The following is a 20,522-nucleotide window of genomic DNA, read 5'->3' on the forward strand; positions in this document are numbered from 1 at the left end:
AACAAAAAGTTACGGCCCTCAGACAGACAGTTGTGATTGCAAAACTCTGTCTTCCACTACATGGGGGACGGGTGAAATAGGCAGTGTACTGTATTTATAATGGCACTCTCAGCCCACGCAACTCACACTCCCTCCCCCACAACATGATTAATGGTAAATATTGTCATTTTAAACTTACCCCTAGTATATCTCCCTGGTTACTCCCTCCTCCGGTATGACAGACCTGAGCCTCGTCCTGGTGGCGGAGTTGCTCTCCATCAAAGACTATTCCTCACTCACCATGCACTGCCCTCTCTCTCACACACCCTCAAGGAATACCTCTGGCTACAGCTTCTCCTCCACTCCCACCTCATGTTTTTTGTGTGTTTCGTCCACCAAACAATGACTCCTCCATTTACATTTCGCTCACCGAAAACATGGACCAACTTCTATCCTCTCATCCCAACTCTCTCTTCCTCATATGTGGAGACTTTCATTGTCATCATGCCAGTTGGCTGGGTGTAGGTACCTCTCTCACCTGACATGGAACTTCAGCAAAAGATTTCTGCGACTCACACAATCTGTCAACTTCCTGACCCAGATCTCAACCAACGGTACTTCATCTCTTCTGGATCTGATGACAAATTTCTCTGAAAATACATGCTGTTCTTCCTCCGCTCCAATCGGTTCTTCTGACCACGTGCTTGTCAAAGTAGACTTCTCTCTCGCTGTTAAGAACCACCTCAGCACCATCGAGTCTGGCATTTTCACTTAGGCCGACTGGCAGGGACTTCAAGTAGCCAAACTTCGAGACTGGTCTCCCCTCTCCACTTCCTCCAACATCAACTCATCCTGGGAATTCTTTCAAAGAAACTTGCTCTCATACACAGATTTATCCCATCTCATCTTCAGTTGTCCTCCTCTTCCTCCCGCCCATGGTTCACTGAAGCTTGTGGCAAGGCAGTTGTCCTGAAACAACTTGCCTTCACCTCATGAAAGGCTAATCCTACTGAAGGCAATCTCAGTTCCTTCCACAAAGCTCAGAACAAGTGTGTGTCTACCCCCAGGAGAGCCAGAAAACAACATCTTTCTAATCTCAAGTCTGAGCTCTCAAACCTGTCTCCCACCCTCCAAATCCTGGTGGCATCGAGTTAAGTCTTTTTCTGGTGTATGTTCCCCTCCATCCCTCCATGGTGTATGTTCCTTACCTCAAATGGACGCACAGCTGACACTGCATGTGAAAAGGCTGAATGCCTAAACTCCGTGTTTGCTTTTAAATCTTGTGTCCCAAACCCATCACTTTCTGTCCCCACCTTACCCAGTCACACCCAGCTGTCCCTGGATTCTGTCCTTTTCTCCTGACAAGGTGGAGAGTTTGCTGTCAAATCTCGACTCAGATTCTGCAACCGGTCCAGACGGCATCAGCTCACGTGTCCTAAAAATTGCTTCGCTGCTCTTGCTCACCCTCTGTTCTATTCACCCGCTTATTTGCTCAAGGTTATCTGCCATCTGCTTGGAAATTAGCAAACATGACTGCTCTGCATAAAAAGGTGCAAAAACAAATCCCTGCAACTACAGACCAAGCAACCTGCTCCACATCATCAGCAAGGTTATGAAATCAATTATCGCTTCAGACATTAAATCCTTCCTCTTCTCCAATGGCCTGATTTCCAATCATCAATTTGGTTTCAGACCAGATCACTCTACCCTGGATATGCTGCTTCTGCTCTCCCAACAATGGATGGAGGTCCTCAATGCCAGATATGAAATCAGTCATCTCCCGAGACATATCGCATGCTTTCAATACGGTCTGGCACCCTGCCCTGCTCACCAAACTCTCTTCCCACAGTATCCAAAGACGTCTCCACTCATGGCTTGCAGACTTATGCTCCTGTTGTGGCCCTTATTGGAGTTCTCTCATCCCTTCTTCCTGTCCAGGCTGGAGTTCCTCAAGGTAATGTTCTGGGCCCTGTGCTTTTTCTGGTTTTCATCAATGATCTCTCGGAGTCTGGAAAATCCTCTTTATCTCTTTGCTGATGACTCCACCCTCTGCCATACCATCTGCCATCCCTCAGATCGGCAAGCAGCAGCTTCTTCACTCTCTGCAGATCTGGATAAAATCACAAGCTGGTCCAACACATGGAACATGTCTTTCAATCCTGACAATTCTCACTCTCACGATGTCTTTCCGAAAGCACCGTCTGGAACCCCCCCCCCTCCACCCTCCCTACTTTTTCAAAAATCCCCTTGAAGAGGTCCTTTCATTCAAGCTTCTGGGTCTCACTATTTGCCATGATCTTTCCTGGGAAAGCCACATTTACAAGGCAGCCTCCAAAGCCAGTCACTGACTTGGCATCCTCCGACATGCAAAGTCCTTCCTTGGCACACCCGAGCTAACCACATACAAAGCTTTTGGCTGCAGCCTGATGGAGTACTGCTCTCCCCTCTGGCTGGTGCTCCTGCCTCTCACCTTTCTTTGCTTCACGTTGTGGAAACCAAGGCATTTAGGATCATTGGTATCTCCCGTGATGAGGCAGAGTCTTTGAGTCCCTCACACTCTCACCGCAGGCAGGTCAGTGGTCTTTCTGTCTTCTCGTCTCCTCTCCGGCCTCGCACCCTCTGCTCTGTCTGAGATATGTTGTCGCCCCCCCCCCAACCCCCACATATTTCCGCAGGGCGCTCAAGATCCACCAGCAACCCCGTTCTGGTTAAACTACCAATCAAGAATCACTGCTCACCTTCTCTCTTTCCCACCTTTGGAACAAACTCCCACAGTCTTCAATCCTACTCTTCCCTCCAGGTGTTCAAAACAGCTGTTCACCACCACCTCTTATCTTCCCCCATCCAAAATAACGATCTTTTCCACCCCCACTGATCCAACCCAAACCTACCTCCTTCAAATTCCCTGCTTTCCTTCCTGAAAGTCCGTCGTGTAAGGACCTGAACGTCCCTGTAGTATCCATCTTGTTTAGGCCTAGGTCACATTTGCTTTGGGGCGAGGATACGGCGGCCGTACGCCCTCTGAATTGACAGAAACGTGTGGCGGCCGCAGAGAAACTGAGGTGGCCTCAGGGAGGCCCTACGCCGTTTGGCTATATTTTACAGGCCGTAGGGTCGCCGTGGAATTATAGCGCGGAGTTATAACTTTTTTTCATTTCTACGTTCGCCGTAGCAATTCGACAAGCCAAGCTATGACGTAGATGTGTTCCACATCGACCGTACGTAGGGCATACGGTGGGCTTGCGTTATTCGTGCGGCTGCCGTAAGCTCTTCTCAATGAAAAAGAATTTTCCCAACCCCCAAAAAATTACGGCGGCCGCACTATTTCCACGGTCGCCGTACGGTGGCCTTGCGGTCTGTGTGACTACCTGCGGGCAACGCAGGGTCGATGTACGGTTCCCCTACGCCCGCCGTGCACTGACGTAGGCCTCCGTGGCAGTCTGCGTCGACCGTGCGTCCACCGTGCGCTACCGCTAGAGATCGGGGTATAGGTGTTTGCCTATACAGTGGTGCCCCCAGAATCCCAATTTAATTTGTTCCAGGAGGCTGTTCGGATTGCAAAAAGTTCGTATTACAAAAATATTTTCCCAATAAGAAATAATGGAGTGAATTAATCCGTTCGTGGACCCAAAGAAAACCAACTTTCAAGATACTTTAAACTGAAATTACCCATGTTTAAGATAAAATAAGATGAGTAAATGACCTTCGGTGGCAGTGTATTGAATGTAAACTGGCACAATCACCACATCCAAAGGTCCACACAGGCTCGAGCTCCGGCCTGGGTTCCGATCGCTCGCGCACTCTGCGAGAGCGCTGCCCCCAGGGCAACTCATCAAACATGATGCCCGCAGAACCACAATCACTTTCATCAAACGCATCAGGCTGACGTAATCATGGATATTTCAAATTACAACTGGTTTTGCTGCGAAATTCAATCCTTGCCCGACAGTCCATCACACCACGTGATCGGATTGCTTTTTTGTTATTAATTAAAACACAAGATGATTAAAAAAAAAACATCACAAATGAAGGTGAAACCACGAGGTAAGGCCTGTCACATTTGGCTCGGCGGCCGGAGGGTCTACAAAATGTGCGGGCACTAGCAATTATAAAGCGGCCGCAGTATTTCCACGGTAACACAATGTAGCAGTCACATATGTTTTTAGCAGCGTCTCGCGTAGCGAGACGCTGCTCATAGAGGGCTCGGCGTTGTTGTTGTTCTTCTTCTTCTTGTGAAGACAAAACCTTAATCTCTCGGACTTAGCTCTTGTATATACAAGATCCGGATCGCCTTAAATACTGAGCACATGTACACATCCTCACATTAGACGGTGCCTTTTGAGAGCGTCTATCATGAACTTTAAATATATTCGGACATTTGCTTTAAAGTTTCGAAAAGTTGACGTTACTATTTAAAGATTATTCCATTTATCATATTGTAATTTCGTAAATACATGATATATATTTTGTAAATACACGATATATCGTAAATACATTATGATGGGTTTCGCTATTGGCTTAAGGAAGGCACGTGACGAAATATCGGAAGTTGTTTTTTTTTTAAAAAAATATTTTTTTTTTTTTAACTGACAAAACCTTTAGGTTTTGGACGCTGCTCTTGGACACATTTGTCCTTGTTATTTTTCGGGTAGCCGCACGGCGTATTTATAAATTGTGAAGACCGAAAACGTGGGTGTGCCATACGGTCTTTGATTTGATGTCGCACAGTGACCTTAGGGCGTTCCTGCAGCGGCCATAGAATTTTGAAGGCAGACGCAAGGTGACCGCAAGGCGACCGCAGGGGGGCCCCAAGCCGAACGTGCGGCCAGACGGATGGTAACGAATGGGTAAAAAAATGTTTTTTATCAGTTTTTTTTTTTTCCGGCTTGTCGAATTTCTACGGCGAACGAAGAAACGAAAAAAGTTATAACTCCACGTTATAATTCCACGGCGACCTTACGGCCTGTAAAATATAGCCACACGGCGTAGGGCCACCCTGAGGCCACCTCAGTTTCTCTGCGGCCGCCGCACGTTTCTGTCAATTCAGAGGGTGTACGGCCGCCGTATCCTCGCCGTAGAGCAAATGTGACTGAGGCCTAAAGTATCGATCGACACACGAGAGATGCTTTCACGAGTACTTCCACCGACGAACTGAATGAACAAAGCGCGAAGATGCGGCTCGAACAGGTGGGGGAGACACGTGAACAAACATGAACGCTACGTTGTGTTCGGTTTTTTTAAAATGTATTAGGTTTTTAGGGCAAAATTTTCTTGAAAAAATTGTTCGCATTCCAATTTGTTCAAACAATGGGGCGTTCGGATTCTGGGGGCACCACGGTATATTATAGTTATAGTATATTCAGTTATATATATATATATATATATATATATATATATATATATATATATATATATATATATATATATACTGGTATATTTTTATTTCAGTAAAAATAAGAACTGGTATATATACCCACTCGTTACAGTCCGTCTGGCCGCACGTTCGCCTAAGGGCCCCCCTGCGGTCGCCTTGCGGGCACCTTGCGTCTGCCTTGAAAATTCTATGGCCACCGCAGCGACGCCCTCAGGTCACCGTGCGACATCAAATCAAAGACCGTACGGCACACCCACGTTTTCGGTCTCCACAATTTATAAATACGCCGTGCGGCTACCCGAAAAATAAAAACATATGTGACGGCTACATTTTGTGACCGTGGAAATACTGCGGCCGCCGTATAATTGCTAGTGGCCGCAGATTTTGGAGACCCCACGGCCGCCGTGGCAAATGTGACCTACGCCTTACCCTGTGTACCCTGCCCCATCCCTCTCCCTTACACAGATCTCACTCCTGAAGTTTAGCGCTACTGAAGTGGTCTGATGCATCACCCTTATACACTGTAATAAGCCTACATTGAGTCTCATTTTATTAGGTAGAGGCTTTATTGATCATAGAATGCAGCGTCCATCGGCCTCATACTTACATTGCCATAATCAGCAGAGTCTTCTTCACCACGATACTGTCCCTTTCATGCCACATAACTGGAGGTTCTTGGAAGTATTATGAAGGCAATTTGTGTTAGTGTTCAAGTATATAAATTAAATTAAAATAAATATTTAGAAGTTTAAAGGAGTACAAATAATTTAATTCTGGGTTTTACCACCGTTTTTCCTGGGGCTATTACACCACCCAAGTTAACAGGTTACATTAGTTATCCCTGCCCATTTGTGTCCATTGACATCCTTAAAAACCAAGATTCCTGTTTGGAATGATTTTCAACTTTTTGGACTGCCAGGTGGGCAGACAGAATAAAAATAATCTCATTCTCTCTGCACCTGTGTGATTGGAACAAATTCAGACGATATAAGGTAAAACAGCACACTTGTCTTTCTATTCATGTTTAAAAAAAAACCACAACATTCAATTTAAATAAGCTGTTCCTCAAACATAAAGCAATTGCTTAACGCCCCCCCTCCCTTCCTCCCTCCTTACCCTCATCAAGCGCAGGGTGATAAAAGGGAGATACCAGGGTAAATTCCACATCTTCACATGATTCCGAGGAGCTTTATCTCTTATTGCTGGTTCAGTTACTAAGATGCAATAAAATTATGAAGGTACTGTGAGCCTACCTGAAGCAAGTGCTCGTCGAACGTAGAAATTGCCATTGGGGGTTCACGCCAAAACAAAAAGGTTCCAAAAGGGTCAGCTGGAACCGACTTTACAGGATCTTTCCAAGAATCGACAGGTTTCTTCTTCTACAAAAGATAGAGGATGTTGAAAACAAAAAAAAAAAGTTGTGAAGAGCATGGTTGAAGATTAACAAAAAAGTAATGGGAGAGGTACAAACTCGGCTGATAAGCATGACCAGGTGAAACGTACAACATTGGGAAGGTGGAAGCCTTCAATCTTGACAGGAGCTCGTGTGTGAGGTCCAGGTATAGTCAGTTGCACCTAAAAGGAACAAGTCTTGATAAGAAAAAAAAGAAATGGCAGCATGCAAGAAAAAGCCCCTTACTTTTATTGCAACAATGCCATGGATGCTGTCACGGATAATATGCTCGGAGAGGGAGTGGTGAGCAAACATTGGCCAGCTGTGAAGCAATAAATAACTTGATGATAAAATGGCAAAGTCCATCATGTCCGTACATTGACTACATGCGATCCAACGACTGGGGCCATGTTGGGATGTTTGACGGCAAGATTGGCTCAATAACATCTCAACTATCAAGTTTCCTCAAATCGGAACATCCAATACCTAATAAATAAACGGGTAATGAAACACAAGCCATTAGCAGCATATATATATATATATATATATATATATATATATATATATATATATATATATATATATATATATATATATATATATATATATATATATACATACATACATACAAGTGAGGTACCTGTGCTATGCATGAGTGGGAGCCCTTGGTCTAAAAAAAAGCTTTGAGAAATTTTATGAAGTGCAGCAGGGTGGGATTAAGACACGAGGATCATGGGCACTGCATCTGTGAACCCCCCCCGCCCTCTCCACAATAGTCCCTCTCCAACTTGTATTGACAAAAAAAAAATTCATAATTTCAAATAAAAGCCAAATTCATTCAAATACTGATTACATCAGGTGGTGGTAGATAATTTCTGTGATAAATCCTGTCAGAAATTTGCATGTTGTTGGTAGATATGTTATTGCTTTTGCCTTCTGTGAGCCACTCATTAAATACTGCCTCTTCAGGATTTCATGACAGCAAACTGGGACATACACAAAAAAAATTTATAATAATTCATGATGAAATTTGAAGCTCTAAATACTAAAATAAATAAATCGTTTATTGACAAAATGTCCACATTTCAGCTGGATGATAAACATTTGTAAAAACATACGTTTGCAATTGAATGTAAAAGTGACGACGTCGCCAGCCAACGGTGGGCCTACGGCCCGCCAGACCAAATCACAGCGGCCTAACATCGGGGATGACGTTAGCCGGGTTTTCACACATTTAGCACTTTCCTATATTACAGTACAACGGCTGCTGCTCACCATGAATATGCTTTATATCTCCACCAGAAGCGTTGTGGTGCACTGCCAATGGTTCAGTGATACACTGAGAGCCGGAAATCGGACTAACTCGTGAGGGGAGAAATAAAATTAAAACCTCCGCCCAAATAATTACACATACTTTTACCAAGTTTGATTTTGATTTAAATCCCTGAACCCAGATTCAAAATATTAAATAATTCTGACCATGCGTACAATCGGGTTGAAATTTAAAACATATTGTTGCGGATTCGCGCCCGCCGGCGTGCTGACGGCCACGTAACTCGAATCGCGGCACGTCGCCCACCGGACGGACAATCCAGTCGTGACCCTCTCGGACTAACGCCGGGAACCAGTCACGGGTGGACCTTTCGGTCTCACCACGATCGTGCCAATCGGCCCCCGCGTGGGATAGGGTTGCTCGCCAAATTCTACCTACCTAAGTACCCACACGGAGGGTAGACCGGGCGATCGCACCTCGCCGCAGGTCGACTTCGGACACGGGCCACTTTAAGCGACCCGTTCCGTACTATCGGGATAACCGAGCGGTGTTATTTGTCGGCCTCGACGGTTCGATTAATTATCGGGCGTTTTAGCCCACTACCAACCCTTTACGTGAAGCAAGATGGAGATTCAATGAAAGAAAAGACGAAGCGAAGCGGGAAAACAGTTCAACATGAAGCACATTTATTTCACGATGAATGGAAAGCACACATATACAATTCCACCAAAAGCACATGTAAAAGAAGAAGACAATGCAATATTACACAAAAAGCAAATGCAACAATGCAGATCTATCCGACTACCGAGCACACGGCAACACTTATACAATTTTACTTCACAGACGGCGCCGACAACACATGTACCCAAAACAAAAGAAAAAGAACCACCCTCAAGGATGAGGCGGGCCTGGGCCGAGACCGGGTCGGGCCTACCCGTCTGATGATGAGACGCGAAGTGGCGGTGGTGCCTCAACTCCGCGGGCCTCGCGGACAGTGTCTGGTAGGGGGTGGGAAAGGGGCCCCCTTTGTCGCACTATCTCAGCGCGGGGGGGGGAACAGGAGGGGGTTGTTGATGCTTGGGGGGGAGGAGGATATCACCCTGTCTCGGGTCCTGCGACGAGCGTCTCCACCTCGACCTCGGTCGCGCCGCCGGCCTCTCCCTCTGCAGCTCCCGGCACCGACGCGAGCACCCCCTCGTCCGCCTTCGCCGCCGCCACCTCTCCACAGCTCCGTCTAATCGCCCTCTCCGTCTCCTCTCTTGGCTCGTCCCAACTCTTCACTCTTGACTTCTCCCCTCCGAACTCACACTCTTCTTCCCAGCTCCACCGACGACTCTCTTGAACTCTGCACAACTGTCTTTACTGACGAACGCAGCCGTTTATATAAGCCCCGTGGCTTCGCTCTTTCACCCTGGACCCTTTGCCTCCGACCCTTCACCTCTAACTGGCTCCTCATTGGACCGAGGAAAAGTGGGCGTGAATGCTTTCTGATCCATGAATTTGCATATCGCGACCTCACTCCAACGCCCTGGAGGCGGGGCCAAATCGCCCACGCTCTCCGATTGGACGGAACAAAAGTGGGCGCGAGTCGTTTTTGATCCGTTTTCTGCGGAAAGTCCGTGATGTTTTTGAATACGCTGCTCGGTGCGCGCCCTGCACGAGTCCAGTATCGGTGCCCACGAGTGGCGCGAGAATGGTGGGGGTGCGATGGTGGCGAGTTGTGACGGTAAAGGTCGTGGCTGTTGTTGTGAAGCGGCGTTGTGGTTGGTGGTTGTTGTTGTGAAGCGGCGTTGTGGTTTGTGGTTGTTGTGTGATGGCTGTTGAGACGTGGTTGGTGGTGGTTGTGGTGGTGGTTGTGGTGGTGGTTGTGGTGGTGGTTGGTCCAAAATAAAGATAGTAAAAGAAAAACGGCTATCTAAAAGGGTCGCAGCCCGCATGAATGACATTTATTCCCTCTAAACAACGGGTTTGGGCCTAACTACACATATACTTAACGAGATATCTCACCTAAGGGACCTGAATGGTGGTTTGTGAATTTCGTCAACCACAACAATATATCCCCCATGACGACGAGATCATCATTTTCATGTTTCACATCGATTGATGAAGCGGTTCAAGAGAAATATATTTAAAGATTTTCGTTCAATCCAATATGTCTGCCAGACCATGTGACATTAGTTATTCGTGAACACTGTGGTATCCCCCAAGGTTTGTGGAACATGTGGGTGAAGTTTCCCCTAAATATGTCAAGCGGTTCTGGAGAAGAAGATTTTTAAATGTTTATTCTTCAAAAAAAATATCAAAGTTGTCAAACCATGTGAACTTTCGGCTCCTCGTGTAGATGTAAATCATACCTGTAAAGTTTCACCTCGATCTTCTCAGCCGTTTGAGAAGATTTTTTGAAGGTTTTCAAGTTAAAAAAAAAAAACTAAAAAAAACTGCTGAACCATGTGACCGATGAGGTAATCAATTCGCACCCCCCCATCCCCCCTTTCAATTTAGTTCAAGATGACCCTTAAAAATGTTCAGATAAAGCGTTCTACGAATGCAGTTATGACGTCATAATGAAGACACCAATGACATCAAAAAAAAAGAAAAAGAAGACACTTGTTTCCCATGGGGAGTGCTTCACATGTGCCAAGTTTCATTTTTTTCCATAGAGTGGTTTCAGAGATACACAGATCCAAAGATTTCCCTTTTTTCCAACATGGCTGCCACACCAAGACCTACGACGCCATAATCATTGCAACGTTCTACATGAGTAGCCGCACCTATGCTGAAAATTTCCTGTCAATCGGATAAGGGGTTGCAGAGAAAACGGAGAAAATTAGCATGGACGGACATACAACACGAAAACGTAATGCCTCTGGCGACTTAGTCAGTGGAGCGATAAAAATTACAACCGACGGCATGGAAATGCTTCACCGTTACATTTACCGAATTACATACACAGAGGCCATCCAATTATCATTTATGCAAATATGGCTAAAATACAAAGGTATTTCCATGAAATATCACCAGGTTAAGGTTGCTTATGTACTTCCTGCATGGCAGGTAGCTGATAGATGATGAATAAAAGTAAAAAAGGTAAATAAAGGTAAAGTTTGAGGGCCCTCCAAGACAAAGGGCCTGTGCTCCTCAGGCACTGTTGTTAATCTAGGCATGACGTGCAGGGACATCAAAAGTGTACAGAAAATTTGGTGAGGCTGGCCCTGAAACTGAGTAGTGCTGTGTAAAAATCAAGACCTTCGATGATAATGATGATTAAGCTGATGACGATGGTTTACTCAACCAGTGAATGTTTCCACATGTGGTAAATGGTGAAAATGCTAATGCCGAACCCCTGAATGTGTTTACATGTGGGGGAAGGGGGAGGGGGGAGAGACAGAGACAAAGACAGAGAGGTTTCTGTGTGGGTGGAAACTCAAAGTTAGAGGTCGACCAATAAGGGTTTTTCAAAGGCTGATGTCGATACCAATATATAGAGTGTGGGGGGGGGGAGCAATGACTGACTGCCACAATTATACGAGGTGTGTTCAAATAGTATCCAACCTTAATTTTTCGTGCCTAAACAAATGAAGCTAGGGAGGCGTGGTTTGGTGCACGTATGTAGGTGATCCTAATTCGTATGCGTGAATATTTTCCCGCCTGCAGAAGCTGTCAGTCGCCGACAGACCGCCGATGAGTGAGGAAGTGTAAGTGAGCGCCGTCGGATTTTCGTTTTTGACAAAATGGCGGAAAAACTTGAACAACGCTACTGCATCAAATTTTGTGTAAAGCTTGGCGATTCCCAAGTGGAAACGATCCGCAAGATTCAACAGGGCTTTGGGAATGAAGCAATGGGCACCACACAGATAAAAGAGTGGTACAACCGCTTCAAAGATGGCTGCACATCAGTGGAAGGTGAAGCACGTTCTGGTAGGCCCTCAACATCCCGAAATGAGATCGTCATTGACCAAGTGAGGACCCTGTTGATGCAGGATCGTCGAATCACGATCAGAGAACTTGCAGAAGAGGTGGGCATCAGCATTGGATCCGTTCATTCCATTGTGACTGAGAATTTGGGCTTAAGGAGAATCTCAACGAAGTTCGTGCCAAAGCTGCTAACGATCGAGCAGAAGCAACTCTGTTTGGAGATCGCACAGAACATTCTGGAGACTGTGAACAGCGATCCCAACTTCAACACAGTGATCACTGGCAATGAGACCTGGGTTTATGGGTATGACCCAGAAACCAAGTTCCAGTCATCACAATGGAAGCATCCAACATCACCGAGGCCAAAAAAAGCAAGGAAGGTCTGCAGCAATGTCAAAGTCATGCTGATCGTCTTCTTTGACTCCAGTGGCGTGGTTCATCACGAGTACGCACCACACGGCACAACCATCACCAAAGAGTAATACCAAGAGGTACTGCGTCGCCTTCATGACGCTGTGCGACGCAAATGGCCGGACCTGTGGGCAGCGGTCAATTGGCAACTCCATCACGATAATGCACCTGCCCATTCTTCACATTTGATACAGTTTCCTGGCCAAACACAACACACCTGTGCTTCGTAATGCTCCCTACTCTCCCGACATGGATCCGTGTGACTTCTGGCTTTTCCCCAAGCTGAAATGCCCCTGAAAGGGACCAGATTTCAGTCCAGAGAAGACATCATGCAGAATGCGACTGACCAGCATGCAGGAAGGTCTGCAGCAATGTCAAAGTCATGCTGATCGTCTTCTTTGACTCCAGTGGCGTGGTTCATCACGAGTACGCACCACACGGCACAACCATCACCAAAGAGTAATACCAAGAGGTACTGCGTCGCCTTCATGACGCTGTGCGACGCAAATGGCCGGACCTGTGGGCATCATGCAGAATGCGACCAACGCCATCCCAAAAGAGGCGTTCCAGCGCTGCTTCTGACAGTGGCAGAACCGTTGGGAGAAGTGTGTGGCAGCCCAAGGGGACTACTTTGAAGGAGATTAGTGCAAGTTTGTTGTATCTGGATACGAGCATTTTTTATGAACAAAGGTCGGATACTTTTTGAACACACCTCGTATATGCAGCTGGTTAAACAATTTAATAATAAAAAGAGAATTACACGGTATTATTACATAATATTGTTGAACTTAAAATTAACAAATATATTTCACACGATATATTAACTTAGCTTGTTCATATGCAACATCACAGTACAATATCAGCAAATTGTCAACATCATTATCTCACCTGGACTTTTGTCCAGTGAGATTATGCAATCGAGCAGCGTCTGAATAAGTGAGTGAGTGAGTGAGAGTGCATCAGTCAGTCAATCCGTAAACACTTCAGTCATTATCACTTGAACCAAACAATTTTGATGAAACTTGGCCACAAGCTTCACGTCTGATGCATAACGAAGGTGTATTAACCGCATCAAAATCTGCGCTCATTAAGGGGGTCTTTGGGGTGGGGGGGGGTTCTTGACCCCCCCCCAAATGAGGTATTTGCTCTCTTCTCTGAAACTACACATGGTACGTACAGATCAGGTGCAGCCGAGTGTAGCTGCCAAGTACGTACCAGCTATTGCACAGATTCTTGGGGAATAACGTCTTGGCTAAGCTATGGTGCGGGCCATGCTGGACGAATGGAGGAAAAGACACAAACGAGCTGGGAACATTTCTAACAATACGTTGATTTAAACCTGGATACGAGGAGGGTTATGTGACACAGTAAATGGATTCATTGCGAATACACAGCAGGGAAAGCAAGTAATTTGTGGGGTGCAGCAAAAGGCAAGCATCGTTACAAAAGAAAACAGTGCAGAGTTATCCTGATACAGTCTAACTTATGCTACAACAGGTGTACATGCACGCACGCACACTTATGGATAGGCCAGATTTTTTTTTGTATACAATGTCGAGGCTCGTATGAGAGCTAACACAGAACATACAAGGGGAGCAAGAGACAAGAGGGGTGGGAGAGGGAAGGACAAAACAGTGGGGAACAGAGACATGAGATCTGTGGAAGGGAGAGAGATGGGGCAGGGAGCACGGGGTATACAAGATGGACACGACAGGCACTTTTAGGTCCTTACACGACAGGGACTTTCAGGAAGGAAAGCAGGGAATTTGAAGGAGGTGGGTTTGGGGTGGATTAACGGGGGCATAAAAGATCGTGGTTTTGGATGGGGGGGTCATTCGGTGTCAAATCAGCCAAAAACATGAAATTCTGCGGTGACCCCCTCAGATTTTCCTGAAAAAATTCTTAAAGCTGCCTTAACATATATGAGGAAGGTTTGCCAAGTTATAGCTCAAAATTCCAAGTAGTGTCCGAGATATGGCCCTACAAACACCCTAGGGGTGTTTCAATTCTGGCAGTCGCGAGTTGCAGATTTGTATCTGAAGCATTTTTGGAGGGCTCTAAATTCCAGAGTTTTACAGAGTTGTGAAAATTCATACAAATGGGGTCTATTAGTGAGGCTTTCAGAATCTGACATCAAAAATGTTCTACTTAAAATACTTTTTAAGATAAGTACTCTCAAATGTAGTGATGTGTAACATAGTCAAAAAAAAAAAGTTTTCAAATTGCTACCAACAGCCAGTTTATTCATCATGAAGAATTTTGTTGCCTGATTTACATAATCTAGTGACTGGATCATTTACACAAGAAAGCTGAAACCTTTTGGAGCAAAATCTTGGGTGCTATAGGTGTCTGAACTTTGCTCCAGACTCAACGACACTGAAATTTACCCCGGTTTTACCCCAAGTGTTCACCATGTTAACAGTTACACAGCTCTTTTAAATTTTTGTCACTTAAAGACACATACATATAATAGGCAAACTGTGGTAGAAAATTCAAGAGTTGTTCTCAATCCCTTCTATTTTTGAACAATTTTTCATATAGGCCCACTATTTAAAAACAATGACAAATGTGTTCAAGAGCAGCGTCCTAAAGGTTTTGTCAGCTAAAAAAAACAACAAAAAAAAACACAACAACCAAAACAACAATTTCCGATATTTTGTCACATGCCTTGATTAAGCCAATAGCGAGACCTGTCATAGTGCATTTACGTATTTACGAAATAAATGATGTATTTACGAATTTAAAATACATTAAACGGAATAATCATGAAATAGTAACGTGAACTTTTTGAAACTTTAAAGAAAATGTCCGAATATATTTAAAAGTTCATGATAGACGATCTCAAAAGGCACCCTCAATGCGAGGATGTGTACAAGTGCTTAGTATTTAAGGAGATCCGGATCGTGTATATAAAAGAGCCGAGTCCAAATATAAAGATTTTGTCTTCACAAGAACAACAACAACAACAACAACAACGCCGAGCGTTCTTAGAGCAGCGTTCGCTACGTGAGACGCTGCTAAAAACATGATTGATGAAAGATGTTGAATAAAAGCAATAGGTGTGCTTTTGAAGTGGAAGCCATGCCAAACATTCATAAGTTGGCACCACAATGGTGAAATTGTTGTGTTATTTGGTCAGAACAAGTATGTGGTTACTTTAATTTGGCTCACATTTTAAAAAAAAGGATATTTTAGTTTAAGGCCGCTGCCAATCTCAACTACAAATTAAGACACATGATGTGATCATAATAATCACCATTATAAATATTCATTTGCATATCTAATAGTTTATATACTTAGTGTAGATTGTACGAAAGTCTACATCCATTTGTAAATGTTGGTACAATATCTGATTCAACTTTTTTTTTTCATAATTTCAAACCAAATTGTTTGGACAAATGTACTTGGATCCATTGTACAAAGTGAACAGTGATTAGTTTTATAATTGCCAGGATATAATAAAATGTAACAATGAGCATTGGCAGTTACTACAGGGCTGTGTATTAGGTTAAAGCCTAAATAAGATTGAGTTGTGCTTCATGCCTAACTTTGGAAATGATTTTGGTACCCTTCTTTAAGCTTTACTAAACTGATTTATTATATATATTGTTAGATTCCACTTAAGTCATACTTCCTTACAATATCTTTAATTTTTCTATATGTTTGTTAGTGAAAAAATTATTTTAAAAAAAGTAGCTTTTGGGACTGCAGAATCATTAGAAATTGATGCATTTTTTGTAAATTACTTCAAACCCCACATTTATGATATTTTACATGAATATAAAGGTTGACACAAGTATTTACTTGGTATAAATTTGATGTTTATGTGCAAATTTAATTCTATGATATGAGATTAATAATGTTATAAATATTTATTACTTTATATCATACAAAATGCACCATTTTACATTGTGCCTTTTTTCATGATTGAGATAAGTGTTAGCATCTCATTTTTAATTGGAAAAATACATTTTTGAGCCAAAGTAAATTAACCACAAAGTTATTCTGACCATGAAACACTACTGCATGCTCATTGTGATGTCAGCTTAGGAATTCTTGACATGGCTTCCACTTCAAAAGCACACCTATTGCTTTTATTCTACATCTTTCATCGAACATGTTTTTTTAAAATAGTGTGCCTTTATAAAAATCGTTTAAAAATAGAAGTGATTGAGAACAACTCTTGAATTTTCTACCACAGTTTGCCTATGTATGCGTCTTTAAGTGACAAAAATTTAAAAGAGCTGTGTAACTGTCAACATGGTGAAAACTTGGGGTAAAACCGGGGTAAATTTCAGTGTCGTTGAGTCTGGAACAAAGTTCAGACACCTATAGCACCCAAGATTTTGCTCCAAAAGGTTTCAGTTTTCTTGTGTAAATGATCCAGTCACGAGATTATGTAAATCAGGCAACAAAATTCTTCATGATGAATAAACTGACTGTTGGCAGCAATTTGAAATCTCAAATTTTTTTGACTGCATGTTACAAATCACTACTTTTGAGAGTACTTATCTTAAAAAGTATTTTAAGTGGAACATTTTTTATGTTAGATTCTGAAAGCCTCACTAATAGACACCATTTGTGTGAATTTTCAGAACTCTAAAACTCTGGAATTTAGAGCCCTCCAAAAAGGCTTCAGATACAAATCTGCAACTCACGACTGCCAGAATTGAAACACCCCAAGGGTGTTTGGCGGGCCATATCTCAGACACAACTTGGAATTGAGCTATAACTTGGTAAACCTTCCTCATATAAGTTAAGGCAGCTTTGAGAATTTTTTCAGAAAAATCTGAGGGGGTCACCGCAACCCCCGGCTGAAATGACACGGAATGACTGGGGGAAGATAAGAGATGGTGGTGAACAGCTGTTTTGAAGACTTGGAGGATTGAAGAGAGTTTGGGAGTTTGTTCCAAAGGTGGGGGAAAAAAAAAGAGGAATGAAAGAGTGAAGTTGAGCAGTGATTCTTAATTTTGGTAGTTTTACCAGAAGGGGGCTGCGAATAGACCTTGAGTGCCATGCGGAAATATTGGGGTGGAGACATATCGCAGACAGAGCAGGGGGGGGTGGGGGGTGCGGCGAGGCCGGAGAGGAGACGGTAGATGTTCATTGCTCCACTCACTCGATCTTTCTAATTTCACTCTTCGGCACAGAGGCACTCGCATCACTCATTGATCCCTTCCCAATCATGGTGTTGAAGAGTGCACAAGATATAACGCAACAAGTTTGGTGGAGGTTTAGACTTTCAGTGTACCCACACACCACCCAGCATCCCACTGCCCATCTCTAGTTAGTTTGGTCAACGTGGAGTGATGGCCAGCTGTGTTTGAGATGCTTATCTTAAAGGACACAGAGTCGGTGTAAACTCAAACAAGCCATGTTGCATATCCAATATTTAGTGAGCATGGATACACAAATACAGATTAAAATTTTCCCATGGGAACTAGGGTGCGGTGCGGCACGAATGGTAGATTCGGCTGCGGGGCCTCTGAGAGACGTCCTGTATGCGAATTGTCAGAAGGCGGCTTGTGAGTGTGTGAAAGGTCCACAGTGTGAGAGCGTGAAAGGGTGCGAGATGGCCCATCTGCGTAAGTGGTTTGAGAAAGTCTCACGGTGTGAGAATTGGCATGTAAAAGGCTGCCCGTTTATGTGAGACATCTACAACGGTGATGCCCTCATATTTTACAGCCCGGCCAAAGTAAGAACAGTGGGGGCGGCGAATACTCGGAATATTTGTGATCCTGATCACCAGCAACGGTAGGTTAAAAGAGAGATCGCTACCAGTGAATGGTCTCACCTTTTCCTCTTCAGCCTATCTCGTGCTGCCAGGAAGCTCCAACATTCTACAGTGACCACCAGACGCCAAATTGACACAAGGGGGAGCTCTAGTTGCCTTCTAATCACAAAAAGTAAATATTAAAAAAAAAAATTGTATATATATATATATTTAATGCCACATCAGTGCCATCATCAGACGTTGTTCGTCTTTCGGCTGCTCCCGTTGGGGGTCGCCACAGCGGATCATCCGTTATGATCCGCATCCTGATTTGGTATAGGTTTTACGCCGGATGCCCTTCCTGACGCAACCCTGGTCACCTCTTACGACACAGGGATGAGGATTGGGTTTCGCCATGATTCCGGGCTGCCCTACACCCTCTCATAGCACGGCCCAGCGCAGAGCCCCCGTCCTCAAGCGATCCTCCAACCCAAGCCTCCAAGTAGCCGGATTACAGGTGCACGCCACTACGCCCGGTACTGCCATCATCAGACGATGACCTGAAAATGTCATATCGGCCGATATATCGGTCAACCACTCAAAATCATAAGTACACTGAGAAATTTATGAAATCTGCCGCACACATTTGGACACTCGCTGGGACCCCAAAAGATTCCCCAGAAAGTTTGGTGGGGCAACCTCCAAAACAGAGTGAGTAGTTTGGGGATAAACAGACACACACTCCTGCTTTATTATATAGACAGATTATTCATCAACATTTTCGTCCGAAATTAGGCCTATGGAAGAGTGATCAAACATGAGTAGAAAAAGGCAACACGACGACAGCAGGGCAACGAGCAAGGGAATGAATGAACAGGAGAAGAGCAAGGGGAAGGAAACAAGGAAAACAGAGTGGAACGAGGCCTAAAAGAGTCGGGACAAGGACACACAAATGCAGCACAAAAACACGAATCACTCGACGAGATTCCAGAGTTCCATCAAAATCACACCAAAATGTAACAAAGGCTGTTGAACAAGACGATGCTGGAACAAGCGACCTCACCTTTCGACTTTTTACCCATGATGCAACCTTGCCTGAAAAAGACGACGCGATAATCTATTGGCGGCTCACCGAGTGTTTTGGCTCTTTGCAAATGTGCGCCAGGCCCACGTGTTTGGCCTCCAGCTCGTAGGTTAGTGCTAAGACACGCAGGTCGGTAGCGGAGAGACTTGGGAAGTCGCCGGTCTTCTTCGAAAATTCGGTCACTGGTGGAAGGAGGGCATTCATTCCATTGGCACAAAGCATGACTGGTTTGTTAACACACTCACAGCAAAACCACCTGAATACAGGTGAAGAAAAAAAATTAACCAGAACTCCTCCAACCCTCTCCCCCACCCCTCTATTTCGACAACAGCGACTTGTCTGCTGGTAGAGACTTCTGTGTGGACTCTCGTATTCATAAAGCACCGGTGACATCATTTTAACCTCCATGCAATACGCGACTTTCAAAAGGACGTAATCCACCCCAGGATGCTCGCTGCTCATGCGCAGGAAATGTGTGTGTTTGGGGGCGAAACAAGGTGCATCATGTGCCTGCGATAAGGTAACCTAAAATAGCTCACAAAGCTTTAAAATCAGTCAAAAAAAAATTAATAACTTGGAAAAGTACCTGAGAGAAATGGTTATGCACCTGTACAATGAAAGACTTGGAGAACTTCTTCAGCTTAGAAGCTGCTCGGACTGCAAAATTCCGAGCACGTGGGCTGGTACAAAGCCAGAGTGGACAGGCGTTTGTTATACAACACCCCCACCCCGACGGATCGTGACCGGTGAATGGACTGTATCTGGATTAGGTCCTTCTGAACACCAATGGGAAGGACATATCTGGGGCTTGTGCACATGCAGAGTGTTTAAAATGATGATACTGTATTTACCATTAATGTTGGGAGTGGGGAGAGCTACTATAAATGTATTTTTTGTTTGGTTCTGGGGCCAGCAGAGAAATTATGCACGATTTTTGCATCTATTGCAAAGGGGTGTGTGTGTGAGTGTGATACACTGCCGCTGCTTACTTGTACCAACAACAAATGGTACGAACTCCACACCTCTCAAACGGATATTTGTCCTCTATTTCCACGAGTCTGGTTTGTATTTAGGAACAATAATTATGGTCCACCATCCTGAAATTGTCACTGTTTCGTGTATGTTTAAAAGATGATTTGAATGACAGATTTTGAGCTAGCAACAGGTCAGGTCAGGTCAGGTATGGGAGCATGCGCCGGATTAGCGCGCCGCCGGTACACTAGGGGCCTCCGTCTGGCCATCCCCAGGCAAATGCCTGGGCCAACCCATCTCCTCAAGATGCTGATCGCCATCAACGGCAGGTTAAAAGTGCCCGACAAGCATAAGCAAGTCAGTGTCAAAACAAACACAAATACACACGGCGATCACCGTGCAAGTACA

At 44.5% G+C, this 20,522-nt stretch overlaps 1 protein-coding gene across 2 annotated transcripts in view; it reads right to left on the reverse strand.

Annotated features, from left to right (window-relative positions):
- NOB1 (NIN1 (RPN12) binding protein 1 homolog) overlaps positions 1-20,522 on the reverse strand; it is a 41,381-nt gene that overhangs the window by 13,535 nt on the left and 7,324 nt on the right. For both annotated transcript variants that reach the window (XM_085856677.1, XM_085856678.1), the window contains exons 3-5: positions 19,191-19,324; positions 6,857-6,928; positions 6,607-6,732 (exon numbers count right to left, since the gene is read on the reverse strand). In XM_085856677.1, coding sequence (XP_085712803.1) covers positions 6,607-6,732; positions 6,857-6,928; positions 19,191-19,324 — 332 coding nt within the window. The remainder of the gene's footprint in view (positions 1-6,606; positions 6,733-6,856; positions 6,929-19,190; positions 19,325-20,522) is intronic.

The sequence above is a fragment of the Eptatretus burgeri genome, chromosome 15 (assembly GCF_056783735.1).
Source record: "Eptatretus burgeri isolate ZD-2024b chromosome 15, Ebu_testis_v1, whole genome shotgun sequence".
NCBI classification, from domain to species: domain Eukaryota; kingdom Metazoa; phylum Chordata; class Myxini; order Myxiniformes; family Myxinidae; genus Eptatretus; species Eptatretus burgeri.